General features: G+C 52.8%; 1 protein-coding gene across 1 annotated transcript in view; it reads right to left on the reverse strand.

The window, feature by feature from the left end:
* The window catches only part of CASTOR2 (cytosolic arginine sensor for mTORC1 subunit 2), a 56,219-nt gene that overhangs the window by 15,474 nt on the left and 24,429 nt on the right, over positions 1 to 16,316 (reverse strand). Inside the window, exon 2 of the mRNA XM_081558045.1 lies at positions 747 to 817. Within this exon, the coding sequence (XP_081414171.1) occupies positions 747 to 817 (71 nt within the window). The remainder of the gene's footprint in view (positions 1 to 746; positions 818 to 16,316) is intronic.

A 16,316-nucleotide genomic window follows, 5' to 3' on the forward strand; every position in this document is an offset into this window, starting at 1 on the left:
CATTTATGACAGAAGACCATGCCATCTGTTTAAAAAGCAGGTTTTCCATGGGACTTCCCTGGTGCTCCAGTGGTTAAGACTCCATGTTCCCAATGCAGGCAGCACGGGTTTGATCCCTAGTTGGGGAATTAAGATCCCACATACTGCATGGTGAGGGCAAAAAAAAAAAAAAAGATGAACTCTATGGTATGCAAATTATATCTCAATTTAAAAGATGGAAGAAAGATAGGGTAGGAACTTTGGTGATACCCTGAGGCATTGTATAAAAGATGGAAGAAAAGTGTTATTCGCTCAGTCGTGTCCGACTATTTGCCACCCCCATGGGCCTCCTAGGCTCCTCTGTCCATGGAAATGTCCAGGCAAGAATACTGGAGTGAGCAGCCATTCCCTTCTCCAGGAGATCTTCCTGGCCCAGGGATCAAATCCAGGTCTCCTGCATTGCAGGTGGATCCTTTACAGTCCGAGTCACCAAGGAAGAAAGATAATGGAAAATCATAGAAGGATGGTGACAGGGGCTTGTTCCCATGGGAACAAGGACTGAGGATGTTTGAAAGCACCTCCCCTGTGGGAGGAGCCCCCAGAGAACAAGCGCCCTGCCTCCCTGGTGGCTTTAGTTCTGGGTGGGGTAAGCACTGCCCCTTCTCAGCTGTGGGTCCTTTCCCGAGGGATCAGAACACGGGGGGAGAGCAGCCAGCACTGACCACAGGCCACAGTCCAGCCAAGCTCCCAGGGAGAGAAGCACGTACCCAGGAAGCCCTCCTCATCGACAATGATGGTGTAATCCTCCGGGGTCTCGGTCAGACTAAAGAACTTGCACCTGGGTGGACAGACAGACAGACATGGGATATCGTTAAGTCCCAGCAGACCCTGCGGTAGCCGCCCACCCATGACCTGGTGTACCCAGCGCTCTGACCCAGGCTGTTGGAGCGGGGTGGGGGGCACTGATTCTTTCTCCCTCCAGTGCCTCCGCTGATTCAGGGGGTCTCAGAGAGTCCTCGAGATGACGATCGTTTTCTCTGCCACCCCCAGTCTTTGGGGACCCCCGAGCTGGCCAGCCTCCAGGGTCGCCTCTAGGCTCAAGGGCAGCTCTGGCAGGAACCATGCAGATGAACTGTGTTTTCCAGCCTACGCACCCCCTACATTCTGACCTCTAGGCCTCTGTCGCTGTGCTGTGTCCCCTGCCCATGGTCCCAGCCCCTCTCCTTACCAAGTCAAGAGCCCCCACTGTCATTCAGGGCCTAATTCACATCTTCCTACTGAGAGCCCCGCCTTTAGGGCCCTCTTCTTCGTACAAGAGAAGGGTGTGGCCGTGTGTGCCCTTTGGGGGCATGGATCCCTGAACCGCCTCTGGTAACACTGCTTAGCCTGGGGAGTACGTTGTTCATCCCCTACCCCAGGTGGGACCATCCATTTCCCAAAGCCAGGAAGGGTCTGGCAATTACCCTGTCCTTCTGTATCGTGTCCCTGCTGGTCTCAGCCCTGAGCACGCTCTGGGCACCTGGCAGACAGGCTGGGCTCTGTGTCCAGACTGCCCTTGGGCTGGGCTTTGAGCCTGTCACTGGGTGAGGGGGCGGAGTACCTCCTCTCACTGCCTGTCTCCCTGTCCCCCATCCAGCTAGTGGCCCCCAGAACACCCCAGGCACAGCGACAGGGAGAGACAGCAGGCTCAGGCAGTGGTGTGTGGGAAACTGCCCACGGGCATTTATCTTTCTGGTGTCACCGATTTCATGAGTGAGGCTCAGCTCGGGCTCCGCGCCCAACGTGTAAAATCCATCCATCACGGGAAGTCGTGACACAAAGAGGCCCAACAAGTAACCCTGGCAAGGGCCCGAACGGCACTTCTAAGAAGATTAAAAGGGGAAAGGAATCCTGAAGTGTCACGGCATGGGGGTGGCCGGGATGTTACACAAACCTCTCTCCTCCTGGTTTCCCCTCTCCCGGCAGCCGCCCTCCAACAGTGACGCCTTGTCGTCAGAACCCCTGCAGCACCCTTTGCCTTTTATTTTTTAAAAATTAATTTATTAATTTTAACTGGAGGATAATTACTTTACAATATTGTGGTGGTTTTTTACCATACATTGACATGAATCAGCCACGGGTGCACATGTGTCCCCCTGTCCTGAACCCCTCCTCCCACCTCCCTCCTCTTTTTTCTTTAAATTTTTCACAAGGCATGAGATCCAACTGAACTGGCAGGAATACAAAATGGTACAGCTGTTAGGGAAAACGGTTTGTCAGTTTCTTACTGAGTGAAACTTACACGACCACAGGCAATCCTACTCCTGGGTATGGACTCAAGAGAAATGAAAATATGGCCACACAAACACCTGTATGCAAAATGTTTACAGCCTTTATCTGTAACCACACCGAACTGCAAACATTCCAAACATCCTCCTTTCAGCTGGAGAACTGGGTAAACCATGTGGCACATCCACGCCAGGGAGTACTAGCCAGCAACGAAGAGGAGTGAATTAGTGATTCCTGCAATAAATTGGATAAAGCTCAAGAGCATTTGGCTAAGGTAAAGCCACACTCAACAGGTAACGTACTCCATGATTCCATTTATGTGAGATTCTGATTTACCTATCTTTTTAAATTAAACTTTTTATTTTGTATTGGAGTATAGCTGATTAACAATGTTTCCATAGTTTCAGGCAGACAGCAAAGGGACTGGGCCATACATACACATGTATCCATTCTCCCCCAAAGGGACTCAGCCATACATATACATGTATCCATTCTCTCCCAAACTCCCTCCCACCCAGGCTGCCACATAACACTGAGCAGAGTTCCCTGTAGTCTACAGTAGGACCTTGCTGATTATCCATTTTAACTATAGCAGTGTGTACCTTCCCAAAGTCCCTAACTATCCCCACTGCTCCCCCAACTCCCACCAACCATAAACTTGTTTTCTAAGTCTGTGAGTTTCCTCCTGTTTTGTAAATAAGTTCATTTGTATCATGTCTTTTAGATTCTGCCTATAAAGGATGTCATACAATGTTTCTGCTTCTCGTCTGACTTACTCCTGTGTGACATTCTTTCTCGGTCTGACTTACTCCTGTGTGACATTCTAGAAGAGGCAAAACTGTAAGGATGGAGAACAGAACAGATCCCTGGTTGCCTGGGGTTAGGTTGGGGTTGAGGTTTGAGGGTCACCAGGAACTTTTTGGGGTGAAGGAGGTGCTTGGTTTCTTTTTAAAAAATTTATTTTATTTATGGCTGTGCTGGGTCTTCTTTGCTGGGCAAAGGCTTTCTCTAGTTGCGGCAAGAGGGGGCTACTCTCTAGCTGTGGTGCGTGGGCTTCTCATCACCGTGGCTTCTCTTGCTGTGGAGCATGGGGTCTAGGAACACAGGCTTCAGTAGTTACAGCTTGTGGACTGAGTCACTCTGAGGCATGTGAAATCTTTCTGGACCAGGGATCGAACTCATGACCTCTGCATTGGCAGGCGGATTCTTAACCACCGGACCACCAGGGAAGTCCGGTGTTTGGTTTCTTGATCGTTGTGGTAGCGACGAGATCATATACGTTTTTCAAAACGGAAAGAACTATACCCTAAAAAGGGTGACTCTGACTGTATATATAGATTATACCGCCATGAACCCGGCCTCAAGAAAAGTGCTGGTGCCAGAGTCATAAATGAGGTGGCACCCCTCCCCCTCCTTGACATTCAGCTTAACCAGCAGCACACACTATTCAATTTCCCTCCAGGTCTTTGGTTTTCAAATTACATCTCTTGCCCCTGCCTGTCCCACATCCAATTTGCAACTATTGCCCAGACAAGCGAAATCTATAATTGCTGGGGGACAGCAGCACATTATCACCTTAGTGAGCGGCAATCACTGGTCTGGCCTAGTTCCTTCCTGGGGACCCCCAAGTGCTCAGAAAGAGCCTAAGGAACCCCCCTCTCCAGCCATCACCAGAATGCCACAAACAAGTACACCCTGGGAGGCGGCGGGGGAGGGGGGCAACAGCCATCCAAGAGCCCTGGGAAGGCAAACAGATGTGGTGCTTGCTCTCTGTGCCCTCCTGGCAGGGAGGGATGCTCCAGAAATAGACCGAATAAATGACCCTGAGGGCATAGCACCGGCAGAAGGCCACATCGGCTTCTGTATAAATGGGGGTATGACTACGCTGTTGATGTGACCCGCGGCTGAGGGCCAGCTGGTATACATCCATCTCGGAATGTGCACCTTGGCATGGGCAGGCCTCTGGGAGGGCGAGTTGGCCGGAGGGACCTGCAGCTACTCCTCTGGTCATCAAACTCAGGAGGACCTATTCTCATATTTCCCCCCACGTCCCACACGTCTCTGAGCTCACCCATCCCCACCACCTCCCCCTAGTCACTCTGAGATCTGTTTTTGCCTCTCTCCATCTCTCTCCTCCACGTGAATGCTTGCCTAGAAGCCTCTCCAGCTCCTCCCCAACTCTTGCCTGTCTCATCTCATGCGTCCAAAGGCTGACAAATTTTCTTTCCACTGCCCAGCACCCCCTTCCCTGTTCTTTGGCTGGACATGTGCTGCTCACCCTTCAAGACTCGGTTTAAGCATCTTCTTCGGGGTGAAATCTTTTCTAACCGGCACTGGCCACCTCCTCTGTCTCACTTCCCACCAGAGGAGGGGTCCTCCCTGGATGTTAAAGCCATCGTGGACAGCTAGGCTTGGTGGTGCATCACACCTTTAGGGGACAGTTCATTCATCTCAGAGTGTCTGTGAAGGATGCCTGTAAGAGTTGGGCAGTGCACAGCCTGTACAACTGCACATGATGGTCCTGAATGCTTTCCACAGTCTATTTCGGGTAACACTTGTGTCCCCCAGTGGACCATATAAGCTCTCACAGGCAAGGATGGTGGGTTCTCTGTACATACACCTTGTACCTGATGTGGTCTGGGCAGAGAATCAATACTCAGAAGTCTGACAGGCAAAAGAGTGAACTATGGCCACATACCTACCCACAAAGCCAGAGAAGCCCTGATCAGAGCAAACCCTGCCTGTCCTTGTGTGGCACTGCTTTGACTTACCCCGCCTCTGGGAGACGCTTGAGTCTCCATTCCCAACTCCACGCTCTCTAACGAGCTGTGGCTAAACCCATTCCCCAGATGCTGGGCCTTGGTGTTTGTGGCGTTTCTGTGCTTTGTCTAAAGAGCCGGAGAGAGGAACGAGACCCAGCAATTACCCAGGCTACTACTGAGTGCTGTTAGGAAATCCGAGGAGGAGGGGAAGCGTTTGCCCTCTAGATGCCCTCATGGTGCTAAGGAACAGGATGAAATAACAGGGTTAGAGAGAGCCGCCTGGGAGAGTGGGAAGAGGACCAAGGTCCTGGAGTCAAGAGCTCCGAGTTCCAGTCCCAGTCCGGCGCCGGGGGGTGGTGAACCCTGGGCTGCCTCATTCCTCTGTACGTGTCCAATGAAGGACATGTTCAAGAGGGACTAGGTTCCCTGTAGCTCGAGCTTGGGCAAGAAGGGCACAGGCCCCGTGGAACCCTACCAGCTACATAGCAAGGTGGACCTCAAAGGGCCTGGCGACAAGGCATGGAGAGACGATCCCAGAACCATCAAATCTGTCTGGGAAATGCTTTTCAAGGGCAGGTAAAAATCCCACCCAGCTCTGATCAGAACCCAAGACAGATCTGTTGCCCAGGCAGCTGGGCAGGTGGTAACATCACACCTCTGTGGGGAGGACTCATTCATCGCACAGTCTGTGTGAAGAGCACCCTCAGAGTTGGGCAGTGCACAACCTGTGCAACTGTGTGTGATGGTTGATTGGCAGGAGCGGTCAGGTAGAGTCCTGGGCAATGTAGGAAGGAGACTGGGAACAACAGTCTTAGAGACACTCCTGGTTCACTGTGGTTCAGGACACACTCCAAGAATTGTAATGCAAGTCCCCTGTCCAGGAGATGCCAACACATCCTTGGGCTCTATGAAGAGAGCACAGGTGCTCGATAGTACTGGAGGCCACACAAGAAAGTCTATCTCTGTTCAGAGACTCACAGGCCTGGTAGAGCATGCCTAGGAGAAATGAGGGGACTTTAGACTGCACCCCCTTCTTGCCTGGAAGAAGAGTCCAGCTGCCATCTGTGACTGCTCTGGACCAGGGAAGGGAAGAGTGCTGCTGTTTATGGCTGTGTGACCTTCAGCAAGTTACTTAACCTCTCTGTGCCTCAGTTTTGTCACGTGTACAGTGAGGATGATAACCGTGTCCACTTCCTAAGGTTGCTGCTCAAGAATAAATGAGTGTATACCCAGCACGATCATGGTAAGCATTTGATATATTGGCCATTTTTCCTTCTTGGAGGACAGGCAACTGAAGTAGGGGACCACGGGGAGGCCAGCTTGTGTTGCCAGTTAGAAAAGCTCTAAAGCCAGATGAGGGCTTCTCCAGTGGCTCAGTTGTACAGAATGCACCTGCAATGCAGGAGAGATGTGGGTTCGATCCCTAGGTTTGGAAGATCCCCCGGAGGAGGAAATGGCAACCCACTCCAGTATTCTTGCCTGGGAAATCCCCATGGATAGAGGAGCCTGGTGGACTATAGTCCATGGGGTCACAAAGAGTCGGACATGACTGAGCATTGAGCACGAGTAAAGCCAAATGGGCTATAGAGACCAGGAGGTAGTGAGATGTTACCTTTCTGAGGGGCTGAACCGCAGGCTGGTGGGCCTCAGAGGTGATGCTACATCGATGAGGAGGATGGATTAAGCCACCTCCAAGGTTCTGGGGAGTGCTGAGTCTCTGGATTCCTTGAGACACTTGGTCCTTACACGCTGACCCCAAGCAACAAGTTTTGGCTGAAAAGTCTCCATTCATCTTCCCAGTAGTCCGGCACCCATCAGGTAGCCAGCAAAGGGATGATGGTCTATGACGGAAGAAACCAACTCAGCCTGCAATTCCCAGTGGATCTGCTGGAGCCAAACCCACTCCCTGGTCCCAGCTCCCTGAGAAGCCATGCTGGGACCTCAAGGATCTTCAGACATTCAGCATGTCTGAGCACATGGACTGTCCAGATCAGGGGAGCCAGGGAGGTGGCCTGACACATCACCATTGGGTGGGAGCTTCTATCAGCATCCTTCTCGACTTCCCCATTCACCTGAGGGCTGGGTGGTGGTCCTGCCCTCCCCCCCTCATTTCCCAGGCATCACAAAGACCCCCTGACATAGTCAGGGCTCGGCAGAAGTTGCCTTTCCAAGGAATCCTGTGCAGAAGTCTTGGTCTCTGGGAGGTGGGAGCCAGCTTCGTGGGCCAGACCTTCCCGGGACCGGGGCCTGTTTTCTGCAGGGTCACCACGTGCTCCTCCCAGACAGACCTGGCCACAGAATAAATCCAGCCCTTTGCAATTAGAGCCTGGTCAGCTGGGCTTTTTGCCTTTTTATACAGTTCATGGGGTTCTCACGGGAAGAATACTGGAGTGGTTTGCCATTCCCTCCTCTGTGCTAAAGCTGAAGCTCCAGTACTTTGGCCACCTGATGTGAATAGCTGACTCACTGGAAAAGACCCTGATGCTGGGAAAGATTGAAGGCAGGAGGAGAAGGGGATGACAGAGGATGAGATGGTTGGATGGCAGCACCCATTTGATGGATATGAACTTGGGCGAACTCTGGGAGATGGTGAGGAACAGGGAGGCCCAGTGTGCCTCAGTCCATGGGGTCGCAAAGAGTCAGACACGACTTGGTGATTGAACAACAGCTGGGCTACGACGTGAGCACCAGATAGGCCCTGCAAACCGGGCTGAGAACAGGCTTCCAGCATGTCTCAGGTACCCGTCATTCCTTTGCTCAAGTAGGGCCTCTGAACGCTCATTTTGAATTTCAGCACCTAGACACCCATGCTTGTTTCTCACCAAGGGTAGCCTGTTCAGGATGGAACGAGGGAGGTTCAACTACATTTTCCTCTGCAGCACATCACAGTGAGTACACGGAGAGGCCAGGCTCTGACCCACTTCTGGGGGCCATCCCACTGCCTCCGCCAGCCCCGCCGATGCATTCCTGCAGTGGAGCCCAGGAGCCTCGAAGTTGAACCACAGCGAGGGACAGACGTGCTTTTGGGGTGCTCACTCTGCTGGTCTCCCGCCTTCCCGGGCTCTTCTTCCCTAAGGACATCCTGGCGGAGGGTGTGGGTCAGACTTTCTTCTGTTACCCAGCCGTGACTTTTTCTTCTGCTTCTCCTGGGTCTTCGATAGGTCTCTCGTGTTATTTACAATTCATTTCTACTGTCATTAACAACTAGAAGCTGCCGTTTCAAGTTTTAGTTAGAAAAAAAAGCCCTGTGTCAGTGCTGTGATTTGAAGGGCAATCCTAAAGAATGAACTTTTTCTGTTAAGAGGAAAAAAAATCTGCTTTAGTCTTGGGTGGCCAGGAGAATCAAGACAGCGTGGGTACCAGTGCTCACAAATTCTAGGATGATTTGCAGAGACAGGACTGCAGAAAGAGGCTGGGTAGGGCGGAGGGAATTGGTAAGGTCTGGATAAAGCCCCTGAGAGCCAGGCAAGAGTCTAATGCAGTGGCTAGATCACTCAGTCTTTCAACAAACAAACGGTTAAGTGCCTTTGTATAAAGGCACTGCTTCGTGTGCTGGAGACACACCTTAAATAATTGGACAATTAGAATTTCCATGGGGGCTGGGTAAATAGTGAGTCAGACGGTGGTGTGTGCCTCAGAGCCAATAAAAAAAGAGAATTTGCAGTTTAAAGCAGAGTGGGGAGTGGTTGCCAGGGGCTGGGGTGGGGGTAAGGGAATGGGGAGCAATCATTAAATGGGTGCAGAATTTCACTTTTGAGATGATGCAAAGTTCTGGAGGTGGATGGCGGTGAAGGCTGCGGAACAATGGAATGTAAGTATTTAAGGCCACTGAGATATACACGATACACTGAAAAGCTCCTATAGGACTCGTGGGGACCTTCTCTCGCTCTCTTTTTTTAAATGGTGAGCAAATGTATTTAACAAGAAATATTACAAAAAATTAAAATGATAATACTTTCTGTTAAGTACATTTGTTCACCATTAAAAAAAAGAGGGGACTTCCTCGGTGGTCGAGTGGTTAAGAATCCACCTTCCAAGGAAGGGGACTCGGGTTCAATCCCTGGTTGGGGAACTCCAATCCCACATACCACCGGGCAGCTAAGCCACAGTGCCACAACTAGAGAGAAGTTCGCCTACCGCGATGAAAGATCCCACATGCTGCAAACAAAGACCTGATGCAGCCAAATAAATAAATAAACCTTTAAAAAAAAGAGAGAGCGAGCAGGGAGGGTCCCTCGAGAATTCTGTAGAAACTGGAAGGACCAACACATGACTGTCCCAAAGCCCTGAGGTGGGTACCTGCCGGGAGTGACAGCGGCCAGGAGTGGCTGCTGGTGGGGGAGGGGGAACAACAGGCTAAGACGTGGATGGGAGATAACGGGGAGGCAGGAGGATGCCTGGGGCCACTGTGAGGACCAGGTGGGGCTGAGAGGCCAGTGAGGAGGTACCTGTGGTCTTCAAGGGGGCTGGCTGGTGAGAGCTGGGGGCTTGGACCTGGCTGGCACTGGTGGGCGTGGCTCTGTTTAGGAGCCAGGAAGTCATATTCAACAACCGGGGGCTGGTGAGGTTGGTGAGAAAGACTGAGGCCAAGGCAGGAAACCATCGTTTCTTGCATGGCACATTCTCGGCAGAGGCACCAGGAGAGAGGTCGGCTGGCGGACGGGGCAGCCCTGAACTGGCAGTGTGTATGCACCTCTGAATCCCGCCTGGACCCACAGCTTTGGTCCTTTCCTCCATGGAGACCTGCAGCTCCCAACCCTGCCCCAGGGGCTCAAGCACAAGCCACAGGGAGCTTCAACATGGCTCCTCCTACGGCCACCCCTGCAGCCTGGGACACTGCAGTGTCAGAAGGGTCACGCCCCAGGGCAGGAACCATGTCTGTGGGAGGCTGCCCTCTTGCCTTGCGAGCAATTCCCAAGTGCAGGGCACACACGAGGCGCTGACTAGTGAGTGGTTCCCTTTCTGCCTCGGGAGGGACTGAGATGGAAAAAACCCAAGTGGACATCCTGGCTTTTGCCACCTCTCCAAGATGAGGCTGGAACAACTGATTGGTCCTTGAATTGTCCCAAGTTCCTTATCTGTGAAAGAGGTTTGAAGATACCTCTCCTGCAGGATCGTTTAGGATTGAAGGAGGTTACGGAACACACACAGAAGTGCTCACGACCCCGCGCATAAGCATGCACGGTCTCTTGATGCTGTGAGCTGGCCCGGAAACTGAGTGCACGTCCAAGGCAGCGTTCCCATCCAGGTAGTGCTCAGCCTTGCAGCGGGCTCTGGGTCTCTGCCTAACTTCTAGTCTCCCCATTTCTCATGGCCTCCACTCCAACCCTCACCAGCAGGACAGTCAAGTCTCGCACAGCGGCCAACAAACCCAACCCAGGTCCCCCAGGCAGCCACAGCGCACCCCCCACCCCCTGCTGTCCCGCAGTGTACTCTTGCCCCCACCTGCCCATCACCTCCCAGCGATGATCGTATCCATTGCAGTGCCGAGAGGATTTCCTTCATGGTCTGTCTCTGCTGGTGAGATACCTGCTCCTTGGCAGATGACTGAGTTTTTCTCATCCAAGTCCCCCACACCTCCCACAGGACTCCACGCAGGGTCTGTGTGTCATCACTGCTAACTGAATGAACGCGTAGTGTCATTAATGATTCCCATTTCACAGGTGGGAAAACTGATGCTCCGTTAGGTTAAGGCAGTTATGGCCTTGGGACCACCGTGCTGTGCGGGCTCTAAGATGGGGTAGGGGGTACAGCCAGGGGACAAGTGTGGCCTGTGGCATATTCCCTATGACTCGGCTCTTCCCCTGGGAGCCATCCACCCTCTTAAACATGGGTAACCAGAGACAGGGACGAGAGAACTGATAACAGCCCGTCCTTAGTAACAAACATCTGGCTGCAACCCAGATGCCCATCACCAGGAGAGAAGGAAAGTGATGACAGAATATTACCCAGCAGTCAAAACGAACACTCTGCAGGGACTTGCAAAACTATGAATGCGTGTCAGCAATATAATTGTAGATGGAAAAATAAGTGCCCAACTGTTATATATAGCACAGTATTCTCTTTACAGAGTTAAAAGCAGCTACAACGAAAAAACAACAACAAAACCCAACACGTTTGAGACTCCACAGGGTTGCAATATAACTCCATATAAAGGAAGCCAGGGAATAAAGAACACGTTACTTGGGGTTGGGGGGCTTTCCTGATAGCTCAGTTGGTAAAGAATCCGTCTGCAATGCAGGAGACCTTGGTTCGAGTTCTGGGTTGGGAAGATCCCCTGGAGAAAGGAAAGGCTGCCCACTCCAGTATTCTGGCCTGGAGAATTCCATGGACTGTATAGTCCCTGGGGACACACAGGCTCCTCGTGGAGGCGGCTTCTCTCGTTGTAGAGCATGGGCTCCAGTCGTTGCGGCTCATGGGCTCAGCAATTGTGGCTCCTGAGCTCTGGGGCACAGGCTCAACCGCTGTAGTACGCGGGCTTAGTTGTTCTGAAGCACAGGGGATCTTCCTGATCCAGGGATCGAACCCATGTCTCCCGCATTGGCAGGCGGGCTCTTTATCACTGAGCTACCAGGGAAGTCCCAGATGGAGGGTACTGTCTCCCTCCGACTTTTGCTCTGGCTTTGCACATGCTGACTACACTATTAATATTAACTAGTCAGTTAAGCAAATACAGGTGGGCTGTGCAAGTAACACATGATGGGTGAGGGTTATGAACCTGACGATGAAGGGCTGCGGGCAACTGGGACTGGGTGCTGGCAGAAGGGACCTGGACACAAATGAGAGGCCAGGGTAGGATGCAAAAACGTGGAGGAAATGCAACGGAAGAGCCACCCAGAGGAGGTGGCCAGAGAAGTTTCTGGTCCAGGAGCCAGAGTCAGGCAAGAGTCCTAGGATGAATGGACAGGACTGGTCCCAGGGTTACAGCTCTCCCCCCCTCAGGGTCATTCACCTTGGCCCTGGCTGGCCAGTGACTTGGGGCTCACTTTAGCTCAAGAGATACATATTTGATCCCCAACTTGGCCCCCACAGTCCAGCCTCTAATAGTCTGACAGTGCTGTGGGTAACAGGCTAATGCTCTGGGTCTCAGTTACTGTACCAGCCCCAATGGCCTTTATTTTCATTTAAAATTTTAAAAAAATTTTTAATTTTATATTGGAGTATAGTTGATTTACAATGTTGTGTTCGTTTCAGGTGTGTAACAAAGTGATTCAATTATACATATATATATATTCTTTTTTACATTAGTTTCCCTTATAGATTATTACAACATATTGAATATTGTTCTTTGTGCTATGGGCTTTCCAGGTGGCTGAGTGGTAAAGAATCCACCTGCCAATGCCAGAGATGCAGGAGATCGTGATTCCCATTCCTGGGTCGGGAAGATCCCCTGGAGAAGGAAATGGCAATCCACTCCACTATCCTTGCCTAGGAAATCTCATGGACAGAGGAGCCTGGCGGGCTACAGTTTATGGGGCTGCAAAGAGTTGGACATGGCTGAGCACACACACGATACAGCAGTTCCTTGCTGATTATCTATTTGGTATATAGCAGTGTGTATATGTTAATCCCAAACTCCTAATGTATCCCTCCCTCCTTCCGATTTCCCCTTTGGGAAGCCCCTCAGCCTGTGTCCTCTCTGATAGTGACCCCCTGGCTTTCTCCTGACTTAACGGGAAGCTTGTTCAACACCCCCCACCCCCGTTCATCCTGCTGCAGCTGAGAACACACGCAGACACACACTCTCCAAGGATGCAGACAGTGTTTGGTCAGCAGACTGAAAACAGTAATCAAAAGACTCGACCCTATAGCAACCGCTGGTCCTTCTCCCCCTGCCCTGCCCCACCTAGCCCCTGACACCTTCATGGGGAACCAATGGTCTCTAGAAGGTTTGTCATTACAAGACTTTGGAACCACCTGGATGGAGTTGCCAGCCTATTGCGGTACCGCCTGGATGGAGCTGCCAGCCTGTTGCCTGGCAACTCCGTGATGCCCCCACTCCCGGGTCACTCTGCGCCTCTCTCATCTCCTGCGGCCACTCCAATTCTGTGCCACCTGTTGCTGCCTCGGGGGCAGGGTGTCCTGGGTGGCCCGCTTGGCTGATCCTTAGATGGCCCCTGATCAGCACCATGTTCCTCGGCCGTGACCTCCAGCTCGGAGATCCCCCAGGTCCTGGCTCTTACCCCTCCACCCCTCGGGGGAACAGCTCAATCCTCCCTCTCCCGTGCCTTCCTGTGCCCACGCTCTGCACCCCAATGTCTACCTCCAAGTTCCTAAGATTTAGGCCAACCGGTGAGGGCCTCCCTCCAAAACCCCTCTGCCTTTCCGTTCATCTCATCCCCTCTCTGACCTCGGAAAAACGGTGCACTGGGGCAATCTTTAAGTCCCTGTTCCCACCAGGGCCTCTCTCTCAGGAATCTTGTCTCATACTTGGCTTCCTCCTAGTCTTAGTGGCAAACAAGCTCAAGTTTCCTCCATCCTAAAAAAAGGCTCCCTTGTGCCCATCAACCTTCTTCCCTCCATTACCTCCAGCCCTTCAGCAACTGCTGCTGGCTGGCCTCAGCCCTCCAATGGATTCTGCTCACCTGTGACCTCTACCAGCCAAAGATGACGGCTTCCTCCCTCACGCCCTCCTGTCCTTGGGCCTTTTGGCAGGACCCTACACGGCTGCCCAAGGCCTCAGCCTAGACCCGGGTATTGACCACAGGGTCAATCCCTGATGTGGACCCTCCTTTTGCTTCCTGCAGTGTCATCTCTTTCAAGCCTCCCCAATGCTCTTCTCACATCACCCCCTCCCTGCAATTCTCTCCCTCGCAAGGTCCCGGTCACTGCGACCCAGGCCTTCTCCCCAAGCGTCAGACACCCACTTCTCCTCTGATGCCGGCTGCACTGGTCTCAGACTCATTTCTCACATCCAACCACTCAGAGAGGAAGTGTTGGTGCCCATTTCACAGATAAGGAAACCGAGGACAGCAACCTGGCAGACAACCGAGGCCACCTCCCTTGCCCTCATCCCAATGAGACGAAACAGAATCGAGTACCATTCGTTTGACTCTAAAAACCCACTGCTGGGAATTCCCTGGTGGTCCAGTGGTTAGGACTCTGGGCTTTCATTGCCGAGGGACCGAGTTCAATCCCTGGTCAGGGTAGTAAGATCCCACAAGCTGCGAGGCATGGCCAGAACCCAGCAACCAAACACCACTGCTGTTCCCCCCTGGGCATGGCCAACAGCTGATCATTAGGACAGAGTCAAGGACAGGGGACTGCCCCGACCCTGGCGCTGAAGGCTGAGTCATCTCAGAGAACATTCTCATTTTCAATGGCTGTGGCCGCCTGTTATGGGCAGCCCAGCTGACACTCGATCTGTTTACTCTCGGATTCCTAGCCCAGCAGAGAGAGGCCCTCACGGGGGCCTCTCTGGGGCATCCTGGGCAAGGAGCCCCAGCCAGTCAGAGCCTCGCGGACCTTAAGCCAGGAGGGGGAGGGCCACTTCCAGGTAAACTTGTTCAGCAGACCCACCCTGAGACTTCAGATTTACGAACCAGATAAAATTAGCAGAGGGAAGAGATTTGCAAGAGTTGATTTAACTGGTAGAATTGCTTACCACAGATTCCCATTAAAACCACAATGGGGGGAGAAAGGGGGGATCTTCCCTGGAATCACCCAGACACAAAGGCGGAGCACGGAGAGGCATAGAATCAGGCGGGGAGGCCGCTGTGCGCTGCCTCTGGGTAACAGAATCCCGGAGACCCCGCCACTGCTTGCTTACCCCTGGGGAGGGGGAGCTCACTCCTTTGTGCGGCAATTCATTGGATCCCAGGAAAGCTTATTTCTAGAAAGCTCTATCCGTGGGGCCTCCTTAATAACTGACACCCAACTAGTCTTAATTCTGCCCTCCAGGGACCCAGGGAGATTTATTCCAGCTGGAAAAATGGCAGAAAAGGAGCCCAGGAGGACTACCACCTTTTCCCACAGTGGGAACAGGGCTTACGGGCAAAGGTGTTACATAAACCTCAGCTGTCTGCTTAAAGCAGGGGGTCCCCAACCTCCGGGATCTAAAGCTTGATGACCTGAGGTGGAGCTGATGTAATAATAAGAGAAATAAGGTATACGATAAATGTCATGGACTTGAATCATCCTGAAACCACCACCCACCCCTACCTGCTCCCGGTGGCGCTAGTGGTAAAGAACCTGCCTGCCAATGTAGGAGATGTAAGAGATGAGGGTTCGATCCCTGGGCTGAGAAGATACCCTGGAGGAGGGCATGGCCACCCACTCCAGTATGCTTGCCTGGAGACTCCCCACGGCCAGAGGAGCCTGGCGGGTTACAGTCCATGGGGTCGCAAAGAGTCGGACACAAATGAAGGGACTTAGCACACACACACCCCCAGCCCCGGTTTGTGGAAAAACTGTCTTCCACGCAACTGGTCCCTTGTGCCAAACAGATTGGGGACCACTGGCTTAAAGCAAAGGTTCTCAACCTTGGCTGCACACTGAACTCACCTGGTGAGCCCTAAAAAATACTCAGGGGGCCTGCGGAGGATGTACAGCTGAACAAAAAGCCAGAGAGGCAGGAGGCCAGCCTCCCTCGCCGGATGCTTGGATCTTCTTGGCCAGGAGAGGTAGCTAGGGGCTTGACCACAGCACATCCGCCACCACGTTCTGGGGGGACCAACCTGGGCAGGTGTCCACCTGCAGGCACTGTCCACTTAAGGAGCCTCTGGTCGTCAGGCTCCCCCAGGCATCTGTGGGGGTGGCACTCCTGGCCTCCCCTCTCACAGGCTGAGAATGCCTGTGAGACCTCGTGGAGGACACTGCCCCCTAAATCAGAGGTACCACTGCTCCCCAGAATGTCAGCGCCCAGGGCTGTGGGTTTAAGCTGGTCCCGACAATACCCACTCACCACAATGCCAGCAGGGAGGTGACGGATGGGGACGGCTTCTTGGTTTGCCTGGGACGGTCCCAGCCTGGGCACCAACAATGCCTCAGAAATGGGTGGAATCACAGAGGCGACAGAAGTCAGGTGGGGAGTGGGCAGGAGAGGGGACTGGTGGCCGGAAGTGGGTAGCGGGAAGACTTCCGGGAGCCCAGGAACATTCTCTAGGGGTTTCTGCCTGGGAGCTGGGTCTCCAGCGTTGTCACTTTGTAGGAATTCACAGAGCCTCGTTTATAAGATCTGTGCATGCCCAACCTTGGCCACTACTTCACTAAAGTAGAAGGGAAGTTCCGGGGCAGGGTGGGGAATAGGGGATAAAGGCTAAAGGGCCAAGTTCGTGCCTTTCTTCCTGTTTAACCTGAGTCTTCTTT

The sequence above is a fragment of the Giraffa tippelskirchi genome, chromosome 13 (genome assembly GCF_054371585.1).
Source record: "Giraffa tippelskirchi isolate mGirTip1 chromosome 13, T2T-mGirTip1v1.2.pri, whole genome shotgun sequence".
NCBI lineage: Eukaryota > Metazoa > Chordata > Mammalia > Artiodactyla > Giraffidae > Giraffa > Giraffa tippelskirchi.